This window comes from Onychomys torridus, chromosome 4 (genome assembly GCF_903995425.1).
Source record: "Onychomys torridus chromosome 4, mOncTor1.1, whole genome shotgun sequence".
Classification (NCBI taxonomy): Eukaryota; Metazoa; Chordata; class Mammalia; order Rodentia; family Cricetidae; genus Onychomys; species Onychomys torridus.
Window position 1 is genome coordinate 1,484,692 of NC_050446.1, and position 24,035 is coordinate 1,508,726.

Sequence of the window (24,035 nt, forward strand, 5' to 3'; positions counted from 1 at the left end):
GCTTGCTAAGCACAGGGATGTTCTCTTGGGCTGGGAAGTGAGAGGTTATAGAGTATTCCTATCTTTACCACTGCAAAATCAGGAGGAAGCTTTTATTTTCATTTCCTACTGCTATACTGTTTGGAGTGGACACCATTCCAGAGATGATAAATGAGTCTTACTTTTGCTGAGCTGGCCCTGACCCTTAATGTACTGTGCAAACTCTCACCAAGCAGGGCTCAGGCCTAGAGGAATGCAGGCAGCTTCTCAGCAGACCTTCCCGTGGGGTCAGAGCAGACTTCACAGTACAGAGAGCTCCAGGGTGTCAGGGAACAGCATCATGGAGGGGAGCAGTGCCCTGGGCTCCAGCAGCATATGTCACCATCTGCTTTCCACTGCTCTGTGTCTGTTGGGTATCATGGAAAGTGTGTGCACTTAGGGCCACACCTGGGCTTCAGTGTGTCTTTGCTACCTGTTAGCTGTGAGGAGTCACTGAGCCACACTGCCTCACTGTTTCTCCCTTTTAAGGCAGTATCACCTTCTGTGTAGCAATATTGAGACCAGTTGTCTGCCAAGCTTCTAGCACAGACCTGGTACACAGCGTGTGCTAAGAGCTTGCAGCCCCTGTTGGTATCAGAGAACATCTGGAGGTCTTCCTTCTCACCTCACCACCATGAGACCCCTGGACAATGTCGCCCAGGCACCCTTGATGGGATCCCAGATGGCCGTCAAGTGGAGGGAACAGCAGGGCACCTGCCTCCTGCTTCTGTTTAGGCAAAGAATAGTACAGTCACCAGAGCCTCTGCCCCTGCCCAGCCACCAGCCGCACCTGGTACCCGACCTCCAATGGCAGCAAATGGGATGCCACCTATTCAGGCCCTGCACCTGCACCAACTGAAAACAAAGGGCCCCTCCCCCTGCCCATGTCTGGCCCTCCTCCCTCCCCTGCTGCTGTCCCCTAAGCTGGCTGGGTCACCCAGCCACCAAGCAGCCTTCCCTCCCAGCTGCCTGGCTGCTTTTGTTCAGCATGTGAACTTCCCCGTCAGCCAAGCTCCTTGCACGGGAAGTAATCAGGAATCTTGACAAGGCTTCAAACCACAAATGCCACTACAAATTAACCAGCACCACTACAAAATACTACTCCTGTCAACATTGGAAAGAGGGTGCGGCTATTCAGAGCGGCCTGAGAGGCTTTCAGCGCAGCATGCAGGTGTGGAAGGCAGGATATGGCAGCAAGCCCTGGGTCCTCTCTGGAGACCACTTGCCCTGCACAGGTGCTGCACTTTTCCTTCAGAACTGCCTTCAGTCCTGGGATGCCCTCTCAGCCTCCACACAGGTGGCACCTCAGGACAGCAAGCTTTTGGGCATATGAAAACCACCCTCTAGGCAACAGCCAGCCAGAGGCTTTAGCACGTCCCGGGTGTGTTCCTGTATGCTGGGATGGAAGGTGAGAGACTTCTGTTTCCCTACCTGTAAAATAGGACCCTGGCAGAGCCTTCAGACCAGGCTTGTCAGCACCACTGGCATGTTCTGGGTACTCCTAGTCCTCAAAGGGGCTCTAGAGTGCAGTGCCCACACCCCTACCTCCCTTCTCCAGGGTGAACCCCTTCCTGTCATACTGTGTGAGTGGACTCTCAGCAAGCAGATGGCTACTCTATCCTCAGCCATGAGGTCAGGGTCCCTCCTGTTCAGCATTTTTACAAGAATATCCACCAGACAAGAGCTTGTTACCTCTGCAAATGCTTTGGGACCGAGGATCTCTGGCTTCATTCTCCTGCCCTGCTGAGCCACTCAGACCTAGAACACATCACCAGGGCCTGGTATGCTTCAGCTGGCCTGGCTGAGACTCTGAAGCAGAGACATGCATTTGATCCTCCCCAGCAAGCAGGATTAGCTCAGTTGTGGCTGGGCAAAGAGAACTGGAAATAATGACAGGAGTCGGGGGACAGAAGAGAGCCATGCCTCAGAGAAGCTGGTTGGGCATTTCAAAGGAAACACTCCATAAAAATATCACTTCAATACACTCCCTTTTGGAGACATATCAAAAGAAGCCCTCTTTTATTTCCATACCTTGCATAATAGCACATTTCCAGTCCCAAAGAGTAGCAGAGCCTTGCTCCTGGCCCAGAGGCCCCTTGTAAAGCCATAGAAAGCTTTGTCTTCCCCTCCCAACAGGGTCTGCTTCACACACAGGTCAGAGTATTGATGTGAATACTAGCCAGGAAAATTAACCAGGTGAACTCTTCCCTCGTTAAACACAACAGTGTAATTGTGAATTCTTTCACACCCACTCTTTTCCTAGCACATTCCCAGGACAAACTGAGAAACCCAGGTACCATCTAGCTTCCCCTCAGCACCTTCTTTGGAGCCAGATGGGGTATGGTGGGAAGGAATGATGCAGGTCACAAATCACACTGAAATGATTGAGGTCACCTTTGGGACCAGCCTAGGAGACCAGTTCTCTCAGGCAACTTCCCCACTGGTCATGCCCACCTTTTCTGGGTCCAGAGGCTCAGAGCTTCCTCCCCAGCTGTCCTCCCAGGAAGGTTGCTTCTTCTCCCTCTCGCTTGCTCACACACCCAAGCTTGGTATGCACCGCCCTTGAGTCTCATCAAGCATTTATCCTTTTGGACCTCAGTGACTACCCCACCTTCTAACTAACATTTCATCACCTTTTGTGGCCCTATTTTCTCCACAGTGAAATGTGACTTTTACCTCATAAGGACATTGAAGGGTTAGTCTTAAGATGATCATCCATTAAGGATGGAGGGATTTCATATTCATTCCTAAATAGACCCCTATCCCAATGTAGACACCATAGAACCACCACCACCATCCCCAGCAGCTAGTAATAGTCTTGAGATGGTGAACCTCTTCTGTAGGCCTGTCTTCTCCTGTTCTGGGTGTCCCTGGTCAAGGCCTCCACTCCCTCACCTGTGTGACCCAAGGCAGGAGCCCTCACTGTTTGTAGAGGGCTCTCTGAGATAGCAAATGGGACAGGCAATGGGACAGGCAATGCCCATGACACATACAGACTGCTCCCTGGACATCCATGATGCACCTAACATGCTCCCCAGACATGTCAGGATGTACATCAAGCTATCTGCCCCCCCCAAGTCAGTGCCAGAAGATGAACGTTTTCCATACCACAGCCATACGCAGGATGCCCGTCCATCCGTGCTGCCCAGGTAATTAAGTTGATATTCCAATGCCACTTCCCCTGTGACCTTTTAGAAACAATGTGTTTTGCTGCATCAACAAATTAACTGCAAATCAGATGCTGTCCTTGTAAATGTGGGTTTCACAAACAATGAATACTTATCTGGCCCCACACAGCTGGCAGAGAAATACCCAGGGCCAGGCCAAGGCTGACAAAGGCCATGGAGTCCTGCTGTACTCTGGGACCTCTGTGGCAATCACACTCTCAGGCCTTCCCCCTCTTGTGTTCACTTCTTCCAGTGGTCCCAGGGCTGGAAGTCGGGCAGACCTTCATTCCTAAAGAGGAACATCTTATCATCTTCCTGGCTTCCTGTCCATTTTAAGCTCCAAGAACACTCTGGTTTCTTGTGTTCCTGACTGCATCCCTCCCATTAGATTAGAAGAAAAACCACCCTTCGTAGTCCAGCTTTCAAGGCCCTCTTGTCTCTAACTCCACCAGCCCTTCAAGTCAAAGCTGCCCATCTATATATTCAGCCTCACTCTACTGCTCCTGGAGCACTGTGGCTCCCCGTACCATGCACCCAAACTCTCTACCACCCACATCTGGTAGAAGAATGCCCCCTCTGCCCTTGCACTGACTGTGGTAACTCTATATTCCCCCTACCTTGTGACTGACTGCTCTACTCTAGCCCTGTTTACCCATGGATCCCTGCATCTGGTACAGCGTAGACTCCACTTTCTGATGAATCACCTGCCTTTCTTGGAAACAAAGATGTTGGTAACCTTCTCGTCAGTGTTTTCTCTTAAGGCGCACATCCCTAACACAGATGGGACAAGGGGGTTCCAGATGACCTGGGACACTCAGCTGAATAAGAATCAATCAGTGGACTGAGAGTTCCTGCCTTAGTTCTTGTGCTGTGTGACCTCATGTCAGTAATGTGACCTCTCTGGACTTCTGTTTCCTGTCTCTACACTGGAGCTAAACCTGTAACTTGCTTTACCAAGAACTAGGGGGTTCAAAAGGTAGAAACAAGGTCGAAATTCTTTGAAAGGAAAATATATAAATAAAAGAGATGCCTGAAGTACAATGTCCTTCAGCATAACCTGATTGAAGCCAAGGTTGGAAAGCCAAGGTCCTTGTGTCTCCAGGATTTTTTCTGAAAGACCTGAAAGATTATGACACAAATATGCCTTGTCTCATCCTCAGGACCCCATCCTGAGTCTCCCTGGTTCTAACTGTGCTCTAGGAGTGTCCCCAACTGTGTTCTGAGAAAGGAGTTGTTCGTAGCTCCAGGGAGGTCAGCTGAGACCTGACACACACCCATGCACAGAGCTACTTCTAAACTTGCCCAGAAGCAGAAGAGCTGTGAGGTGAGAGTCCTCCCTCCCAACCCAAAGGCTTAGCCCACAAAGACATTTTCCCCCGATAGAAGTCAGACCTTACTAGAGTATACACTGCCGAAGAGAACATACTGTCTTGTTCTGTGAGGCCTCAGGCCTTAGCCCTGCATAGCTATTCCATCAGCATCCAGGAGAAGAGCCCTTCCTGTGCGGCCTTCAGCAAGACAGGTGTGCTGTGCTGTCCTTCAGGACCTTTAGCCCCCACCCTTCCTGCCACTCAGGAAGTGCCAAGTGCACCATTAATAGAACTCTTAGCCAATGACCCCCAAAGGCTGTGTAACTGCATGTCCATCACTAGAGTCCTAAGGTACACATATGATGAGATTGCTCTGCCCTGCCTAGCCCTACTCTGCTCTGTGGTACAACCTTTCTCACCGTGAGAATGTGAACTTGAAATTCAGAGGCCTGAGCCCATTGTGCCTCAGCACCATGTTCCATACCAGTGGAGGCACTTAGTGGTCTCTGCTTCTCACTTCTGTTCCTTATAAGCAGGCCCTGCTGTGGCCCTGTACCCTAAGCTGCTTACAGGGGGCCACAGTTGGATCAGGAAGTTCAGGGAGCCCCCAGTTCACGGTGATGACTGTCACTAATCCTGCCCAGCTCTGTAGGCTCTTTAAGCCACAGCTTATCAAACCTCAATCCAAGGTTTCTATTCCCACTGAGGCTGTCCTCTGGAAAATAGTGTATTTCCTTTGTCTTTTCCTGGTTTTCTTCATCCCCTCTTTCCACCTGAACTACAGGCTATCACTCCCATCCCACATGCCCATCTTTGTCCCCAGGGCATCTGTCCTGGTTTATTTGGGCAACTACAGCCACCATAGCCCAGCATCCCTGCCACTTCATCCCTCAGGAGTAGAACTTCCTCCAGCCCTATCTTGACGGTGCTCATAGATGAGGACATTGAAGCCCAAGGTTCACCAAAGTCACCAAGCTAACCTGGGTTGAGTCTGGCCTCTGTAGGAGGTCAGGAGGGCACCCCAAATCAAATGTTCTAGCACTCAAAGCCAAAGGAAGACTGCTCAGCACTGTGGTCAGTCCCATCACTCTCCAGGTGCCTGCCTGCTTCTGCACAGGTCCCTAGGGCCTCACACACTTCTGGCAGAGTGCCTGATAACTGCTGCTGCCACCCCCTTCCTTCTCTCTCTCCCAGGGGACTTTAATGCACACCTCTGAGAGCGTTCCATTCTCCTCCTAGCAGCCACCCTAGAAAGGTGGCCCTGGCTCGTGTTCCCACAGCTGCGTGCTTTAAATTAGTGTGTACAACTGCCTGCCTCTCGTGTACACCTCACCTGGACCTCTGTTCTCAATGATGGTTGCCTGCAGGGAGAACTTCTGATGGGGGGGGGGGGAGCAGCAGGGATCCTGTTCTTGGTTGCCTAGGTTGGGCTTTGTTTTTACCTATCTGGTCATGTCAGGACATCTGTACTCACATGATCCCTTCTTGGCTTTAGTCCTGCCAGCTTCTGGCTAAGTGTGGCCACCAGGCTGCTGCTTTGCCCCTTTGTAAGTTCAGTTGTAAAAGAACCAACACAGGTTCATAGCAAAATAAGGTATTTACAGGAACCTGCAGAACTAATACCCTTGTCACTGGATGGGGAGCCCAGTCCTCGGCACTGCAGAAAACCAGATGTGGAGGGACTGGAGGCAGGAGGAGGACCAGACAAGGACAACTATCCTCAACTATAGAACAAATTTAAGGCCAGCCTGGGCTACATGTGGTAGGAACCCATGAAGTGCCTAGTCTTATGACAGGGAGAATGCGCTGGTGGTGAAGGCTTGTGTGTTGGATGTGGGGGCAAATGAAACACTATAGCCTGGCACTTCCCAAGATATCTTAGAGTATTGCAAGGAAGGAAAGTCTGTTCTAAAGAATTTAGGATATAATTTTGTTAAAGACACTCATAGTTTGAGTTTGTTTGGTGGTGTTGAGTGTGTGTGAGATGTAGCAGCTCTAAGTGTGCTGACAAACATGGTGAGCCTCCAGGAGGAACCGGACAACCTGCAGCATTTCCAGACTCGTGGCTGGAGAACCCAGCTCCGCTTTGGGCAGTGCATCTCCTGGGGCCAGTTTGAGAGATCCCCTTCCACTGAGATGACGTAAGCTGCAAGTGGCATGATTGGGCGTGCTTTTTACTTTTTATTTCTTTAGGTGCAGAAGATGGGTTGGGAGATAGAGAGACTGAAAGTGAGGAAACCTGCTAATGGTGGCAGCTGCTGGTATCCACAGGCAGGGACACAATATCTCCTAAACCCTGTAGGGTAGAGATGCTGTTGTCCATGGTGCTTATATGGGGACAGGGAAACTTGGACTGGTTATATCATAGCATGGAGTAACCTTGAGAAAAGTGGGCAGCTAGGGTTTATCCCAGAGGCCACCTGCCAAGCACTCTGCCACCAACAAGAATGGAAGTAATGTAGGCCAAAGATGACATGCAGTGAGGACAGTGGGACAAGACAAGATGGTTATGCAGCAGTAGAACTCCAGGCATGAAAGAAGCAGGGAGGTGACCTGAGGGGGTGTGCACCCTCCTCATCCTCCTCTTCCTCAGGGGTGACTTAGGCACTCTGTCCCCTTCTGCCATACATCCTCCCTGTAGGCTATGAAGAGGAAGAAGCATAGTAGCCCTGCCCATCTCTCTAGGCAACATCCCCAACTTCCAACAAGCAGCCAACTACTCAACTACCAGGCAGTTTAGCGCTCATGCCCCGCTAATGATAGAGGATCTGGGAAACCACAGTTCATTTCCACTCATACCTGCTCTCTGAGTGCTGCCTCCACCAAGACCCTCAGGCCCTTAGGCTCCAGGGATGCCTGTGACCTAGGCTCTGCCTTCTAGGGATCCAGTTCAGAGAACATGCCAAGTGAGGCCCAAGTCAGCACTTGCTGAGGAAAAAATGTAATGTGAGCCACATATTTGAATCACATGGGGAATTCTGAGTAAAGCATGTATAGAGTAAAAGGAACAAGGGGGTTGATTTTAATAACATATTTTATCCAGTGTTCTAAAGATATTACCATTTCAACATGAAATCTGTATAAAGATTAGTAATGAGATGTTTTACATTCTTTTCTAAGTCACTGAAATCTAGTGTGTATTCACACTTTGAGCACATCTTAATTTGGACCCAACACATATGGACATTGGCTTCTGTGCTGGCCACTGCCGGCATAGCCATTATCAGATGTTGGTGTATCTTTGTGAACTAAATGACTGAATGGGTGAGAGCCAACTAGAAGTCTGCAGGGCTTCCTGGGAGTCTGCAGTCTTGAACTTGTACAGATCTTTTCTGGCCCTTGCTCTGCCCACCCCTTTTCCTACTCGTGTTCAAGATATGTCGTCAGGCTGTTGAGAGGACAAAGTCTGGCTTCAGAGATAGTTTCATGAGGAAAGCTGAAAAGTTGGCCCTCTATTGATCCACATCATAACTACAGAAGCCAAGCATGTTCTTCTAAGTGTATTTGTTCACCAGACATTTAGTAAGCAGGTTCCTCCCTCCCCAAGTCCCATTCTGGACTGTTTCAAATGAAAGCATGAGGGTAATGGGCCAGATACTCCACCATAAGCCAGTCACATGTCAGCAGAGGCCCTGAGCACTTACAGCCCTGGAGACAGCATTTGACCTGCGCAAGACCTTGAAGGACAAGACCACATTTGCCAGGATGATCAGAATTGGGCCATCACTCTTCTTTGAGAGGCAGATAGGAAGTGAAGCATAAGAGCCCAAGGCCACTTGGGAGTTGTCCCAGATTGGGCATGAGTAAACTTTGGGAAAGATCTACATGGTGCTAGCAAAATGTAGGCATGCCAGGTTAGGACAGGAGCAGCCACTGTTGGTTTTTAAAGTGGGTGTGGAGTGGTGTGTGATGTCATACTGCAGTTTATAAAGTCCCTCTTGACCTGAGTAGAAAATGAAGAGCAGAGCAGGGATTCTGCTGAGAGACAATTGTGATGATCCAGGCCAGAACTAAAAGGCCTGCAGAGGGAGGCCTGAGATAGTATGGGTCAGGAGCAGAAGAGTACACAGTTGGCTCCAAGCTCTAACATGGGTATCTTGAGGCTTTTTCCCAGGCCATGTGTAGAGCCTCATGGAGCCATCTCAATATGAACTGATGTTTTAAGTTTCCACTTTAATGCAGCTACAAAGACTCCATCCCACTCGGCCGCTGCCTCCCAAGATCCAACGTTCAAGGCCCGTGAGTAGCCGGTGGTGTGCCCTCCCCATCTAACAATGCCTGCCCCTCTCCCCTGGCCTCACTAAACCTAGAGTGTGGACTCTCCTCCCTGGCACAAGGAAACTGGGAAATGGGTTTTCAGCTTCTCTCGCTGCGTGGCATGAGCCAGAACTTGCATTTTTCTGGGCTTCTCTCTCCTTTTTCTGAATCAGTTTAGTGACTTGCAGACCGTAGCCATGAGTAGCCAGGCTGCTGTGTGCAGCTTCACATCATTTAAGTGAATCTCCCAGGGAGAGCCGTATTTCTAGCCACTGAGCTCTAATGGCTCACTGCAGATGCCTCTTCCTCGCAGAGAAAGCCACAATCTGACGGCAGGGGTCTTATTCCCCCAGGTCTTGGTTGGGAAGCATTTGCTGTACCTTCCCAAGGGCTGAAAACATAGTGCCCAGATAGATGGAGACAGATACTGTCCCCTGCTAGGCTTCACAAAGAGAAATACCTGCCCACGAAAAGTCCTAAGGAAGGGTTTGTAGAACAGCAATGTACAGTCCTAACCAGTCAACCACTGTGAACAGAGTAGGACATGGAGAAAGGCCTATATTTTAAAGAGAAATGCCAAGGGCTAGAGATGTGCCCAGGGACAGAGTGCCTGACTGACATGACGAAGCCTTAGTTTGACTGGCAGCATCAGTGCTGAGCATCCGTGTGCTTCTTTTCCCATGTATACAGACCTTCACCTTGCTGGGATGTAACTTTCTCAGTGTGAGAAACCCACCAGGATGGTTTGATGGAGGCCACTTCCCAAGGGAAAGGTCTCCAGTCTGTTGTCCAAGGTAACGATGCCCAAGCATAGGGGTCAGCTATAGTCAGAGCTCCTAAAAAACTAGTGTGCCAGCCTTTCCTGGTGCATCCCTCCAGATCCATCTGATGAAGGCACAAAGACCACCCTTTGCAGGGACAAGGCTAAACCAGATGTCTGTTTGAATCCATGGTGTACTCACCCAGCATCCACTGAGTAGCTACTGTTTGGGTAGATGTCAACATCTTGTGCTTCTGTTTCTTTCTTCCCCACTGAGTGCAGAAGTTAGAGGTTTGAGGTAGAGGAGAGAGATGTAAGTTGGGAATCTACCATTCCAGCCATGTTAGGTGATGGACCCATTCTGTGACCCTATGAAAATGTGATTCACCCAAATCCCAGTCAGCACAGTTGCCAAGGGCCTGGAGTTTTCTACCCCCCATCATCAGAAGGAAGGGACAAACATCAAAATGACATTCTCTGGGGGACCCAGATTTGACCCAGAAGTATATCCAGGTCAAATCTTGTATAGTACAGCAGATGTTTCAGTACAAACCTTAGCAATATGGATTTGGAATTACCAGAACTGGGCCGGAATACTGAGGATGTATGTTTGGGCAAGGACCAAAGCTCTCCAACCTGTCCTCCTCTTTTATACCAGGCCCTCATTCATAGTGGTCTTCTGTAGAAATGAACACAGAGGATTCTTGGAGGGCATCCAGAACAGAACCAGGAACACAGTAGCTGCTTTTACTCTTCCTAACATTTTATTAAAAGCCATAGTTTGCCTAGGATTTTAAAGCCACCAAACCATTTTGGGGACCTCATCCTGGCTGAGCATCATAGTACTCTGTATGCTAAGCATTGTGGTCACCTATTTTAGAGATGTTTGGTAGCTTAACCCTTACCAAGGATCACCAGATTGTAGAACTCAGCTGTCCTGGTGTCCCCAGTTCCCTGGGCCTCTGTCTCTGTGGAAATGAGATAAGCTCAGCAGTCCTGAGGCAGAGACTTTAGCTGGGGAAAAAAAAAAAAACTGAGCGCTGGTCAGATGGGTTTCCTGTGAGGTCTCTGGGGCACAGTTCTGTCGTTGCAGGGATAAGAGATAGGAACTGTAAGCACCTTTGAATGTGCTTAGGGCTGAGCTGGGTGTTCCATATTGTCTCCTCTGTCCTTGTACCAGCCACAGAAGGCAGATGTCATTTCCCTGGTTTGTAGCCAAGACCACAGAGACAGTAAGAGACTGTGCTGGCCTTTGAGACCAGACCCCCTTCTCTAGTTCTCAACAGACAGCTTTTAGCAGCCACAGATGTGGAGTTCAGGGGGGCAGCCTTAGAGGCCTGGGCTCTGGACAGCCAAGGGGTCAAAGAGGGTCAAGGCGTGGTAGCTCTCTGAAAAAAACTCAAGTACTAGAGACAGCTCTAATGGACCCTGGTCCTACCAGTGTGGGGACTTGGGTAGATTGTGGGGTGTCCAGGCATCTGAGAACTTGAGCAAGAAAATGTTACCCCAAGAGAAGACTGGGTAGCAGCTGCCTCTGCTCCTAGGCAGGGCAAGAGGTGATTGACTGGCCATGTTCTTGGGGTTCCCCTTCCTGCAAGCAGAGCCACTGAGAGACAGTTTAGGAGGCTAGAAGATGTGTCTGGGGTCCAGCGTCCCCAGGCCACAAGACTGTTGTTCATTCATGTCAGCCTATCCAGTGGACATCAGTCCACACTTAGTGGGAAGGAACTAGAGAGACCTGGGGCATAGAACTCCTAAGGGTCACAAAAATTACAGCCTGACATGATTCCATGTCAGGATCTGCCAGGTCACCTGACTGTAGACATCTGACTAAGCTGCTGGCCAGTGTGGCGAGGCATGTGGTGGTAAGCACTCAGCCTTAACAACAGGGATCCTGGAACTCAGCAGCTGTGGCTGGAACTCAGCTGTGACCAGAGGATCTGAGGTGTCTTCTTAATAAGGAGAAGGAAAGAGCAAAAGAAAATCATGCTGGTGTCTCCTAGAATGAAGGACAGTGGCTGGAGCCACCAGGAAGAAGCAGGCTGCTGTGGACCCACATGTGAAGCACTTTATAAGCTCTTTATTTATTATTTCTTGCTCACCATTAAAATCAAATGTGCTTAGTGCTTTTGTATTCAATACACACTTAACCCTGCCGACTTGGATTTCTCAGGTTTTGAATCCGGTGGGGAATTGGCTGGCTTCCCAACTTTCCCCTCCAGTCCCCTGAACAGAGCTGGAAAGCCCTGTTTAGCATTCTCTCCCCTGGCACTGTTGAGATCTTAGCAATGGTGAGCCAGCCCCTGTTGTGTATGAGAGCGCTTTTTCCCTCCACCCAGCCATCACCCTTCCTAAGCACCCCCCAAAAGAGGGATGATACTGTTGAAACACACTGGGGTTACCTGCATTGTCTTTTGATTCAGCCTTGATTAAACCATTGTCTGTTTGTATCTAGGCCTGGTTGTGGCCTGCCACTGTGTGTTCACCTCTTGTGCATGCCTTTGTGGATGTCTGTTTGTGAGACTCTACACATTGTAGTCTCCAGGCCCTGGTGCGTTTGAGTGTTTGTCTGTAATGATAATCCTACACCAGTGAGGTATGTGTGACTCTGGGTGGGTCTGTAACCATGAGGGTGACTGTCTCTGGTCCGTTGTGTCCTACACACTACACACACACACACACACACACACACACACACACACACACACACCCCGCTCCTCTCCCTCCTCTGTCTGTTTTATCATCCCTAATGAAGCAGTCTCCTCCATCGATCCTGCTGATTGCCAACCCATTCCTTTTGTTTGTTGGCGCTGAGCCATTCAGCAGCACTCTGACAGCTCAGCTCGTCTAATTAGCTCTGTTGTTCTTTTTCCCCATGTTTCACCACGTTGCAAGTTCAGTTGAAGTTGCCACAAACTTAATCCCTCCATTTCAGTAGCAAGTTCACATTCTTAACCTGTCTTCATTGTAGCAAGGAGCAGCCCTGTGCAGGACAAGCCCGACAGGCCATAATGTCTGACCTTTCTGAGTGCAATCCCCAGGTCCCTGGCAAAGGCAAAAGACCTCTTCCACCCAGCTTCACTCTCCTCCTTTGCAGGCATAGTCTCAGGGATCCAAGGGGCCTGGAAAAACCAGCTCCATATGAGGATGGAGGCAGATACAGCCATCAAAATTTATTCAGCAAATGTTGACCAAATGTCTGTTGGGTGGCAGGCACCATTCTCATAGTAATGACAACCACAATAGCATTTACCGCTGTTAGATTCCAGACAGTAATGTTGGCCTGTCTACAAATCTTTCTGAGGCTCAACTACATAGCAGGCACCTCACAGGATGCCTGAAAGGGTTAAGACTGTCTGCAGTGTGTCTTTGTACCCACACCTCCCTCCCTTCTTCCCTTTGTTATTGATAATAGGGGGCATCTAGATCACAAAGAAGCAGACAAGCATTTCTGGAGCCCTGCTCTTTGCCATGTCCACACCAGCTGGTCCCCACACCCTGTGGTTGAGTCTTAACAATAGCCTCGTGGAAGAAGACAGCATGTTTTGTGGAATGTTCTTGGCCTTTACCACATCTCTGATTTGCCAAATGAGGCTGAGCTCAGACTGGCCGCTCTACAGGAAAATCTTTGGTTCGGTCAGACGTGTGCAGACCTGAGGACTCCTTGAGACTCTGTCAAGACTGGTCTTGTATATGCAGACACCTTCTGTAACCTCGTTCCTCACCATTGTGCTGTTACCCACCAGTTGTGGAGGGCGGGGAAAGGGAAGCTAGGTAATGGAGTGTGTGCGCTCTCCTTCCCATCTATCAGCAGAGCTTAGCTGGTGTGTCATTGCAGTTGCAGGGAATGCAAGCCCCCTGTGCCTGCTGCAATGTTGGCTTGTCTTCATGAGCAATAAGAGCCACAGAGGGACATTCTCACCTCTCTTCCCAAACCTTTTGACACTGGAAGTGGTCAGAGTACCACACAAAAAGCTGCACAATGATGATTGGACCAAAGAGACACATCCTAAGAGTACCTAGAAATTCATGGCCTAACAGCCATCACAGGCTCTAATGGGTCAAGGAAGGAGGCATGTCTCCTCTGAGGCTTCATCTTGGTTTTCAGAGGTTGCAGCTCAGAATGACCCATCTACAGTGTCTGCTGCCCTCATACAACACTGACACTCCTAAGCTGTGCTTTGTGAAGGAAGCATCCTAGAAGACAGACACGGGGTGCCCTGGGAAGCAGGTTGGTTTAGCTGGGCACTCTCTGGAGCTGTCACTTGCTTCCCCCTTCTCTTTAGAGAAGAAAATAAGTATCTTATAATTTGGCTGCAAAAGAGTACATTGAATATGTTCACCCCCAAAACAGGCCTGGGTGGGACCTCTTTGTTCCACACACTTACAAGGGCTTTGTAGGGTCCACCTTCCATGTAGTTCACACCTCACTCAACCCTCTGAGAAGCCAGTGGGTCTGTGGGTGAGGAAAGCCTTTCACGTTAAATTCCAGATAACAGATCCATTTGCTGTATGTTAAATGGTGGTGTTTCAGTGATAAGCAAGACTCTGAAAGCCCAGACCGGTAGAACCTCTAACCAAGCCTTCTGGGGCTGACTACCCAGATGTTCACAATGGACTTGTGGAGCCTTTCCAAATCATTCCTTCTTGGGGATTTCCCCATCCTTAGGTACGACCACCTCGTCCACATGTTGTCAAAAGACCGAAGAGCAACATCACTGTGGAAGGCCGGAGGACATCTGTCTCAAGCCCTGAGCAGTGAGTACTGTTGCCACCTCCTTTCTGTCCCCAAGAAACCAATGGTGACCAGGCATGCAGTCCCAGCCTCCCTCTTGGAGGCTCCTTGAAACCCTGAGAAGGTGTTTCACAAGGAGACCAAACATGGGACAGGGCTCGGTCCTTGGTGTCAGAGTCTGAGCCTCTGTTGTCACATTATCAAGAGGCCTCCACAACAGTGAACCTGGACTATGTTGGATTGGTGAGGCCCAAAGGGCACTCAGTCACTCTCCAAAGGTCCAGGCCTCTCCTACTTAAGAGTTGGAGTTCACGGGTTAGAATAAGCTGCCTTGCCAAAGAGGTCGTCGCCTGCTTAGCAAGGCCCCGTCATTTTAGGCCCTGTGGGTTCAAAGTCTCCATCATCTGAGTTTGTTATACACAAGACATCCTTACCCTTGGTCTCTCCTGGGCTATAGCACCTGTGTTACTAGGACTTGGCTTCAATGTCCCCTCTGACCTGCAGCTCCACACAGCATCCCAGGACCCAGCCTAGTACCAGCTTCGGTCACATCCTGTGGCTGTTGGGTAGATGGGGTGACTGAACCTGCAGGGTCAAAAGCTGGAGGCAGCCCCAAGTCTCAAGCCAACAGGCTCGAAAAATGCTATTTCTCCTGTCCCGGTGTATATAACCTTTGGGCTCTGTCCAAACTGGACAGCTACTCAACAGCCTCCTGGGGCATCTTTAGAATGTTCAGGAATCCATCTTGGCCCGGGGTTGTTTAAGGGCTGAGGAAAAAAAAACAAAAAAAAAAACAAAAAACACAACAACAACACTGACCTTTGTGTGCTCCACTTTACAAAGAACTGGTGCTGAAATAGAGAAAAAATTCCAAAATGTCAGGCTGTGGTCTAGCCTAGGAACACTTCAGTTCTCCCATGATCCTCTGCTTTATTATAGAACCAGCCTGAATGGTCTTTACCCAGAGAACACAAGAGTGGGGAAGAGAGGGGGAGAGGGAGAGAGAGAGGAGTTTGCATGTATGTGTTTCTGGAGATGCTTGGATATGTGAGATTTTGAAGAGGGGACACCTGAAGTTAGGGCAGGTTTAACTTGGGTTCTGCACATTGGCATGGTCACAATAGTGAGGGACATCTCCCTTGCCATGGATTATGACTGCCCCCTTGTGGTGAGAATGCTGTGTTGCTCTGGTTTTCCTCTTGTCCTAAAGATTTCTCTTGAGGAGGATGGAATTAGCCACCTCTGGACCAGCCTTTTATTCAGTGTCCTGCGATAGAGGCCATGGACCTGTAGATATTGAGTTATAAACTCAGGATGTCCTTGCACCACACACACACACACACACACACACACACACACACTCTCTCTCTCTCTCTCTCTCTCTCTCTCTCTCTCTCTCTCACCAGACAGGCAGCAGTCCATATCCTACATTTCCTACTTTGTGTCCTGATTAGAGATTGGACTTGCCAAGCACATTTATTTATGCTGTTTTTGTTTTAGTGTGTACAGAGAGCCGATTGTGTTGAGAAGGTGGCTCTTCCTGGTAATTGCCTTAGCCTTGTTGGTATCACCTCAGTATTTTCATGTAATGTGCCTGTCTTAGATTTCTTTCCAGAAAGCATCAGGTTGAGATGACCTGGACAAGAGTGTGGGGGCTGGTTCAGGGGCTGGCAAACAACAGTGACAGGAGTTGGTCCATGAGCAACCCTCAGCACAGCTCAGGCTGGCCAGGACTGAGAGTGCCTAAGACGTCATTCCTAGGGTTTCTTTTCACATTGTCTTAATGAGGAAGAGGGGAGGCTGGGCTCCCATCATGCCAGTGACATTTCTGGTGCCACCCGGGTGTTTTCCTGCATCTCTTCGATGCTGCCATCCCCCTACTCCCCCTCCATGCTCCCCCACTTCCAAATGCCATGTCACAACAGCACTTGGATGTGTTTCTGTCAACTGTCAGCAGCTCCAGCTGGCAAGACCAACTTCTTGAAAACAGGAAGCATCCAGCGGAAAATATTTTAATAAAACAGATTCCTCATAAAATATTGTTCTAGAAGGGAAGGAAAACAGCGCCACCAGTCTGTCAGCTTTGTGTTGGGAGAGTTGGGAAGAGGGGCCAGCAGGCAGGAGCCAGCGTCCAATGGGGCTTTGTTGAGGGTGGCCCCAGTGGCACACGTGGACTCGGGACCTGTTGTCCATTCTGACTGTTTTTGAATCCTGGTTCTTGGTCTCTGCTGGGATGTAAGTGCACTGGGATCCTGGAGACCTTGGATTGTGGGGTAAGGGTGACTCCCTCTTCCTGCCTGCCTGGCCCTCACTGCAGGGGGACCCTCTTCCTGCCTGACCCTCAGATCAGCAGCACATTCAGTAGTTACCTCTGTTCATCATGATGGAGCCGTTTAGGAACTGAGCACTGAGATCCAAGATCCAGCAGCAGCCAGAAGCTGTCAGCTGAAGTCCATTTCTTCCTTCCCTGCTGACATGCCTCTGTCCATTGCTCCATCTGTCCATTCATGTCCATTCTTTCATCAGACATCTTTGAAAACTTACTAGGTACATGCTAAGCAGCCTCCAGAGGGAGTTCCCATGGTGACTCATCTATTGACTTACATTTAGCCAAAATGAAATTCCCTTCATGAATTAAGGTTTCCTAGCCCCTTAAGGCCATTTCTTGGCATTTGGATAAGCACTTCAGGAGATTTTTAGGGAAACAGTCTATGTTTCTCAGTCACATTGGTCACTGATTAACATGAGGTTAAGGGCTGGGGAGATGGCTCAGTCACTATTAGGACCTGAGTTTGGATCCACAGCACCCATGTAAAAGCTGGATGTGGTAGAGCATGTCCATAACTGTATCACTGTGAGGACAGAGCACACTGGTCAACCAGTCTAGCCAACAGTGGGTTCAGTGAGAGACCATGTCAAGACAATAAGGTAGAGAGCAATAGGGGAAGACATCCAATGCAGCTTCTGGCCTCCACACATTTGTGCACACCTACACATACACATGCACACAGACACACTCAAAAATGAAAAACAATGTAATTAGCTGCTCTTTCTCTCCAACAAGCATTAGCTCCTCCCCTGTTGTTTTTTCTAAGAAACATTAGCTCCTCCTATTATTCAAAGCAGGAGAGGCCTCCTTTAGATGCTAGTCAGCAAGACATTCAACTGGAGCCCCAGATCTATCCTGTGTGCTAGCACTTTCCCCTTGGGCAGAGGCCCACAGTTGGAAGGTGGCAGGGCCAGTTCAGTTCTGCCTCCTCATCCTCACCATTGCACACTGCTGCCCTCGTTAGCATAGGACCTATGTGGGCCCTTTGTAATCTGGCTTTGCCCAAAGACACAGTTTTGTGTCCCAAAACAACTTGCCCAGCTTGCCAGTCCTCTTCCCAGGTTCCATAGAACCTGGAGTTGGGAAATGGGTCCCCTCAGATCTGCTGTCACATGACTGTCCTCACAGCAGCCTGAGCATTTCCACTTGGGGAAGGGGAAAGAAGCAACATTAACTGAATACCATACCCTTTAGGACCATAGTGGGTAGGTAGTGCTGTTCCAAGTTCTTTTTTTTTTTTTTTTTTTTTTTTTTGGAGCTGAGGATCGAACCCCAGGCCTTGTGCTTGCTAGACTGAGCTAAATCCCCAACCCCTGTTCCAGGTTCTTGATGGAGAAGTGAGGCTCAGGCTGCAGCTTTACAGTAAAGCCACAGTCCCAGGGCTATGACTGGCTCGTGACAGAAGCTTCCCTACCATCCAGCCTTGCTATCCAAAACCTGATTATGCCTCAGCAGCTCCTCAGCCTCTACTGTGAGTGCAAAAGGGTTACACCTCCCCTTAGAGATTGTCTCAGTTTCCAGCCAGAGCATGCCTGCTTGTCAAGCCCCAAGGTATTTCCACCCAGCTTGCTTCTCAGCCCAAGTCCATGGACAGTGCCGGGAGTATTATGATCAGCATCACACACACCCACAGGACCCTACACTGAGACTGAGCCAAGAGCCCAGTAAACACAATGACCTCCAGGTGCCCCTCAGGTTCCCCATGAGGAGGCTTCAGTGGGACCAGGGCAGCAGCCTTCACTGAGTGGCTGAGTATAGAGGGATGTTACCTGTGTATGCCCCTGGTTCCTCTTCATGGTACAGCAGTAGGGCCACCTTCTGGGTCCTAAGGATAGGACCTTGCAGATGGCGGTGGACGTGAGGGGCTCTGTCCTGATCACCTGCCCTCCGAGCTCTCTGGACTATGTGGCTTGTCTCTGCATGCAGATTCTGCTGGCAGTAACCTATCATTATTTCCCTTGTGCTAAAGAAGAGCCCAGATTTAGCCACCACTCCCACCAGATACATGAAATCTGTCTGTGTAATAAATTTTGTCAGAATAATGCAGTAGCCTTAGAGACAGCTTAGAGACCAGGAAAGGGAAAAGTTCACTATGAATCACACTATTTTGATTCAACTACACATAAGTATTTGTGGTAGCTGGGTATTGGTGGCACAAGCCTTTAATCCCAGCATTTAGGAAGCAGCAGAGGCAGGTGTATCTCTGAGTTCCAGGCTAGCCTGGTAAACAGAGCAAGTTCCAGGGCACCCAGGGCTACACAGAGAAATCCTGTCTCAAAGACAAAGTATATTTGTGTAGAGTCCCCTCCAGGCTTTGCCTAGTTATGTTTTTGGAATTTCTCGGTCTGTGATATCCAACTGTATGGACTTGTCACTTATGTCTTGATAACTTCTATCATTTGTGACTACAGTGTGTTGAGGGGGGGGGGTCTTAAATCTGCCCCAATACTATACCTTTAGAGTTTGTTCCCAAGGTTTCATTCATATGAAAAATGCCTGGGTAATTCCCCTGCTCACTGAGCTTTCTCTCATTCTGTATGACTGTAAGAAATGGAACCAACACTACAATTCACTGAGAATCATGTGCAAGGTACTTTACGTGTGACATTTCATTGCATCCTCATGAGAAGTTGGGAGATGGGGGACATGAGCTTTGTCCTACTGAAATGGCTCAAAGTTGAAGGGTCTGGCTCTGCTCTTGGTAATGCAGCTAGTTGATGGCAGAGATGGGCTTCAGCTCTACCTCCTGATGACCAAGCCAGTGTACCTGTCAGTGCTGTGGGAAGATGTCTGTCCTGCGTGACTCAACCAACAGAGGCCACACTGTCTTTTCTCCTGCCAGAACTGCACCCCCAGCCCCTAGGCAGCCAGCAGCACTGATAATTCTCTGAATGGGGCAAGCTGCAGGTATACCGGCTGGACCGACAGTCTGCACTGAGTGGAGCCCATACTGCTGAGAGCAGCCGTGTGTGACTGCATTTGTCTCGTGTACTCCGTGGCCCCTGCACCAAGGCCCCAGAAGATGAAAAGAGATCAGAAGCCATTGCCAGAAACATTTGCTGAGGACCGTGCCCAAAGTCCACATCTCAGAATATTTAGCACTTCCTCTTGTCTGGTTACTCCCCTTTGCTGGCAGAAGACAAGCTACTGAAGCACTATGGGCATGCCTCGCATTCTTGGTGCTGGGTCAAAACAGCCAAGCCTTTTCCTCCTACACAGCCCAGAGCTACCCCTAGGGTGAAGTCACTCATTTGGACAGAGGCCGGGTGCACAAGTGGACTTCCCCAAGGTGGCTCCAAGGCTTCTCTACCACCTCCTTGTAACACCATATCTGAAAGTATCCAGGAGAGCCACAGTTGTATCCTAAATTAGGGGACATGTGGTTTTCCCTCACACCTCACCTCTTCAACAACTGACAGTCTCAATCCTCCAACACCCTGATGTTCTCCCAGGACTACGCTTTCCTTCCCATACTCCAGGCCCCTGTGTGAACCTGCACTGTTAAAATTCCTCTGGATATCCCATTCGCACTCACAGGCCCATGTTTATGGAAGTGTGTGTGTGGACATGGACACACACACACACACACACACACGCGCGCACACACACACACACACACACACACACACACACACACACACACACACACGCTCTGACCTTCTCCAGGGCAAGAGCTGCATATTCTTCAGCTCTGATTTTGACTCCCAAACCAGTGTTTTTCCAGTCTTCTGCTCAAAGGTGTTTCCTGAATGGAGGACCACGGGATTGGTAAAGGCAGATACTGTTGTTCATAGTCCACTAGCCCTGGAGATCAAGCAGGTATCAACAAACAACCAAAAACCCCTGCCCGGCACCTACTGTACACCAGCTGTGTGTGGAATGGGGCCGCAAAGCTGCCTCACATGCTTGCACCTTTTCTTCTCTGACCCTGGAAGAGCTAAGAGCTACTGCCAGCCCAGGAGCAAGTCTCCAGGATGCCAGCTGGGCCTGGGCCCCAGGGGGCAGGGGCAGCTGTCTTGGTGCTACCCCCTGGAAGGCTGCCAGTACCCACTGCCTGAGCAACCAGAAGTCTAAACACCTTCACAGAAGGTCACAGACCCAATTAGCAGAGCAAGAGGCCCCTGGCCTGACTCCCTACCCTCCCCAGTGGATTCTGGGTGGTGGAGACAAAGAGAAGCTAGAAGCCAGATAAGGAGCGGGAGCCAGGACTGGTAAAGCAGGAACAAACAGGAGCCCTCATCCAACTGTCCAAACTGGGGGTGTCTCTGCCCCACTGACAACAGAACACCCTCTCAGGCTGATGGTGACTGGTGACAGCAATGGCCCGTGTTTGCTTCAGTGTCTCTTCACATGACTGAGTGCAAAGAGCCCACAGCAGTCAAGGAAAGTTGCACTTACCCATCCATACCCTCTCCCCACACACAGGGAGGACAGTTTTCATGCACTGTCACCACAGGGAGTTTATTCCCTTTGGAAAGCCCTAGGAGTTACCCTTTCAGTCACCTCTAAAGACATTACCAGCTTACCTGAGACCCCAGCCTCTTACACATTCCATGTTACGCCGGCTTGGTAGCTTGTATTCCCAGGCCTCATGAGTCTTGACTTACTTCCTGAGCCCAGCCAGGACAGTGTGAGTCTCTCTCAAACACAAAGGACCAGGCCTCTAGCAAATGGAACAACTTGCCCTGAGTCTAGTCACATACCCGGGACTGCCATGAGTACCTGCTCCTTCTGTCACTGCCGCTGTGGCCCTCAGGCAGGGTGAAGGACTGAGTCCCCACAGTGTCTTCCAGATTCTCCCCATCTCCACCTTCCCTTCAGCACAGAGCCTAGAGAGTGACAATGTCTTCTTGTGTGTGTCCACCTGGTAACTTGGCAAAGACTTCTCAGGCCATGCTTGAACCACAAGTCTGGGCCTACAAGATGGGCCTTAGAGAATTCTGTTGAAAGAAGGGATGGCTACACAGGTTGAAGAACTATGTGGGTACAGTAGTGGGGATTGGAAAGAAACGGCCCAGCAAGCCCAAGAGAGCAACTGGCCACCTTCCTGCTCCTGATGGTGGCCCAGCTCCTGGCCAGACAGCAGCTCAGACTTCCCAAGTCCTTATGCTATTCTGAGGCCCTCACTCCTAGGTCCACCCTTCCCTGAACGCCCTGTCCTTGCTGCTTGCTCTGCTTGGGATGATAGTATGGAGTTCATACCATTGTCCAGGGAGCCTCAGCCAAGATCTATGAGCCAAGGGTATCCCTGACCCCCACTGACTCCTGGTAGAACAAATCTCCAAGGGAGTGGACAGCAGAATCCCTCTTCTTCTCACGGTGGCTACAGATGGCAATGACCCTCATTCCTCAGCAGATATTCATGCAACTATACAAAGGCCCCTCCCTGTGCAGCTAGTTCCTATGTCAACCTTCAGTTGCCCCTCAGCACAAAAGCCCTTCCTTTGGCTCTTTGGGAACAGCTCCAGGCCAGCTCCCAGAGGTACCCCACCTTGCTTTCAGAGCCCCTTCTTTTTTAGCCACTGTCAAGCCTGTGGTCGGGAACTGGCCCTTTATCTTGAGGTTGAAAAGACATGGAAACTCTAAGGCTGGCTGGATGACACCCAAGTGCTGAGATATAGCCAACAAGAGAACCACTCACTTGGAAGATAACAACCACCTCTTCATCCCTGACCAGGATACAGGTGCCTGGCATCAACCTGTGAAGGGGCATTGGACAGCAGCTGAGGATTTGAGGAGTCAGTACTCACTAGGCACCATGCAAAGCCCTTGGTGAATATTTTACTTCTCTGCTCAGACCTTCAGGAAGGCAGCAGCATCTCCATTTGCAGAGAACTCAAGGTCCAAGAAGGTAAATGACTTTGCCAAGGTATCTAGAAAGAAAGGCAAAGGAGATAGAAAGTGCACAGCTGGCCTTCTCTGGTGCCTATCTACACACGTTACCCCACCAGGGCTGTGTCAGCAAGGGACAAAAGTAGCCAGGCCATTTACAAAGTGAAGACCCTTTGTGCTGGAGTGAAATGATTCTTCTAAAATGATCACGGTGTCCCTTCATTACCTCAGGAGACCAAGGCCTGGCTGATTTCCTCCCATCTTTATCTCAAGTGCATTTAAATGTCAATTAAATTTGAAACATCTACATTTGTCAGCACTTCATTTCGGGCCAGCGTGACGTGTGGCTGATTTGTCCATGCGATGTGACACATAAAAATCTCGAGATGTAGATCTTCCTCATTAAAAAATAAGCCAGCGCGATCCTGGAGCAGCAGAGAGCACGGAGCACATCCCGGCTTCCTGACGCTGTGTCTCTGACATGGTATTTAAAAAGGAACAGCCTCGCCTGTCACCACTGTCACACGCGCGCGCTAACCCGCGACACGTTAAACCAAACATTAGAAAGGGCTCAGGAGTCATCCACATGGGAACTGCACTGCAGGGTGGTGGACAGGGCAGGGCAGCAGGGGATGATAGGTCCAAGGCGTGAGGACAGAGCCTTTCTCTCATGCCATGACATCATAGTCTTTGCTAGGTAGCCAAGTTCAGCCAGGCCTGCCTTTTCCCAGACAGCGCCTTTGTGTGTAATAAAATCCAGGCAAATGGTGGGGGGCAGACTGCAGGGTAGTAGCTGAATTGGGTTAATGAGGGAAGAGGTACATTTTTTTATATTCTGCCTTAAGCTAATAAAAAATTTAAGCCTGGATGTTTTCGATGGTTCATCCTTTATCCCTGACAAATATCTGACTGTATCTTTCATGGGAAAGCCATGAGCAGCTGAATTTAAATAAGTTTATTTTGAAACCTCACCTTTCATTAAAAGTGGAAGGGGAAAACCCCTACCTCTCAGTTCATTGTTTCAGGAAACAGGTGGCAGGACCCTGTGGTGTTTAAAGACAGACAAATCCAGATGCCATTCCAACCTTTAGCTGCTGTGTGACCCCAGGCAAGAGACTCGCCCTCTCTGAGCTTTGGCCTCTTTGTCATGAAGAATTAGTAAGAAACTACGGACAGCATGTGAGTTCTTTGATGACTTACCACCATCCATGTGGCCTGGACATGACAAAGCTCTGATTGACCAAATCACATGGCACATTTCACCCCAGTGCCCTGTCACTCAAGAAGCAATGGTGTGCTCTGAGTACCCAAGCCAGCCTGGCATACAGAGCCAGCTGGTCGAAGAAGGGCTCTCTCCTGCATTCGTGGTTTGTGGGAGGCCCTGGGTGTCAGAGCCCTGCACTGCAGGACTTTGATGGCACTACAGTCCTGCTCAGGACAAAGGCTCTTGGCTCTCTATGGATGTGATAGACTTAGTGGCGGTCAGCCACCATGTGATCAGTGCCAGGGAAGGGGCCCATGCGTTCCGTGATTGTCAGACATTCACAGTGCATCTGAGGGTCACCAAGCACTAGGTCTATGTGACCCAGGTAAGGGTTTATGTTTTCTTGTGTCTGTCCATAGTCAA

At 49.7% G+C, this 24,035-nt stretch overlaps 1 protein-coding gene across 6 annotated transcripts in view; it reads left to right on the forward strand.

Moving 5' to 3' along the window:
• Dennd1a (DENN domain containing 1A) overlaps window positions 1-24,035 on the forward strand; it is a 479,814-nt gene that overhangs the window by 446,722 nt on the left and 9,057 nt on the right. For all 6 annotated transcript variants that reach the window (XM_036185076.1, XM_036185072.1, XM_036185077.1 and 3 more), the window contains one exon: window positions 14,182-14,270. In XM_036185076.1, coding sequence (XP_036040969.1) covers window positions 14,182-14,270 — 89 coding nt within the window. The remainder of the gene's footprint in view (window positions 1-14,181; window positions 14,271-24,035) is intronic.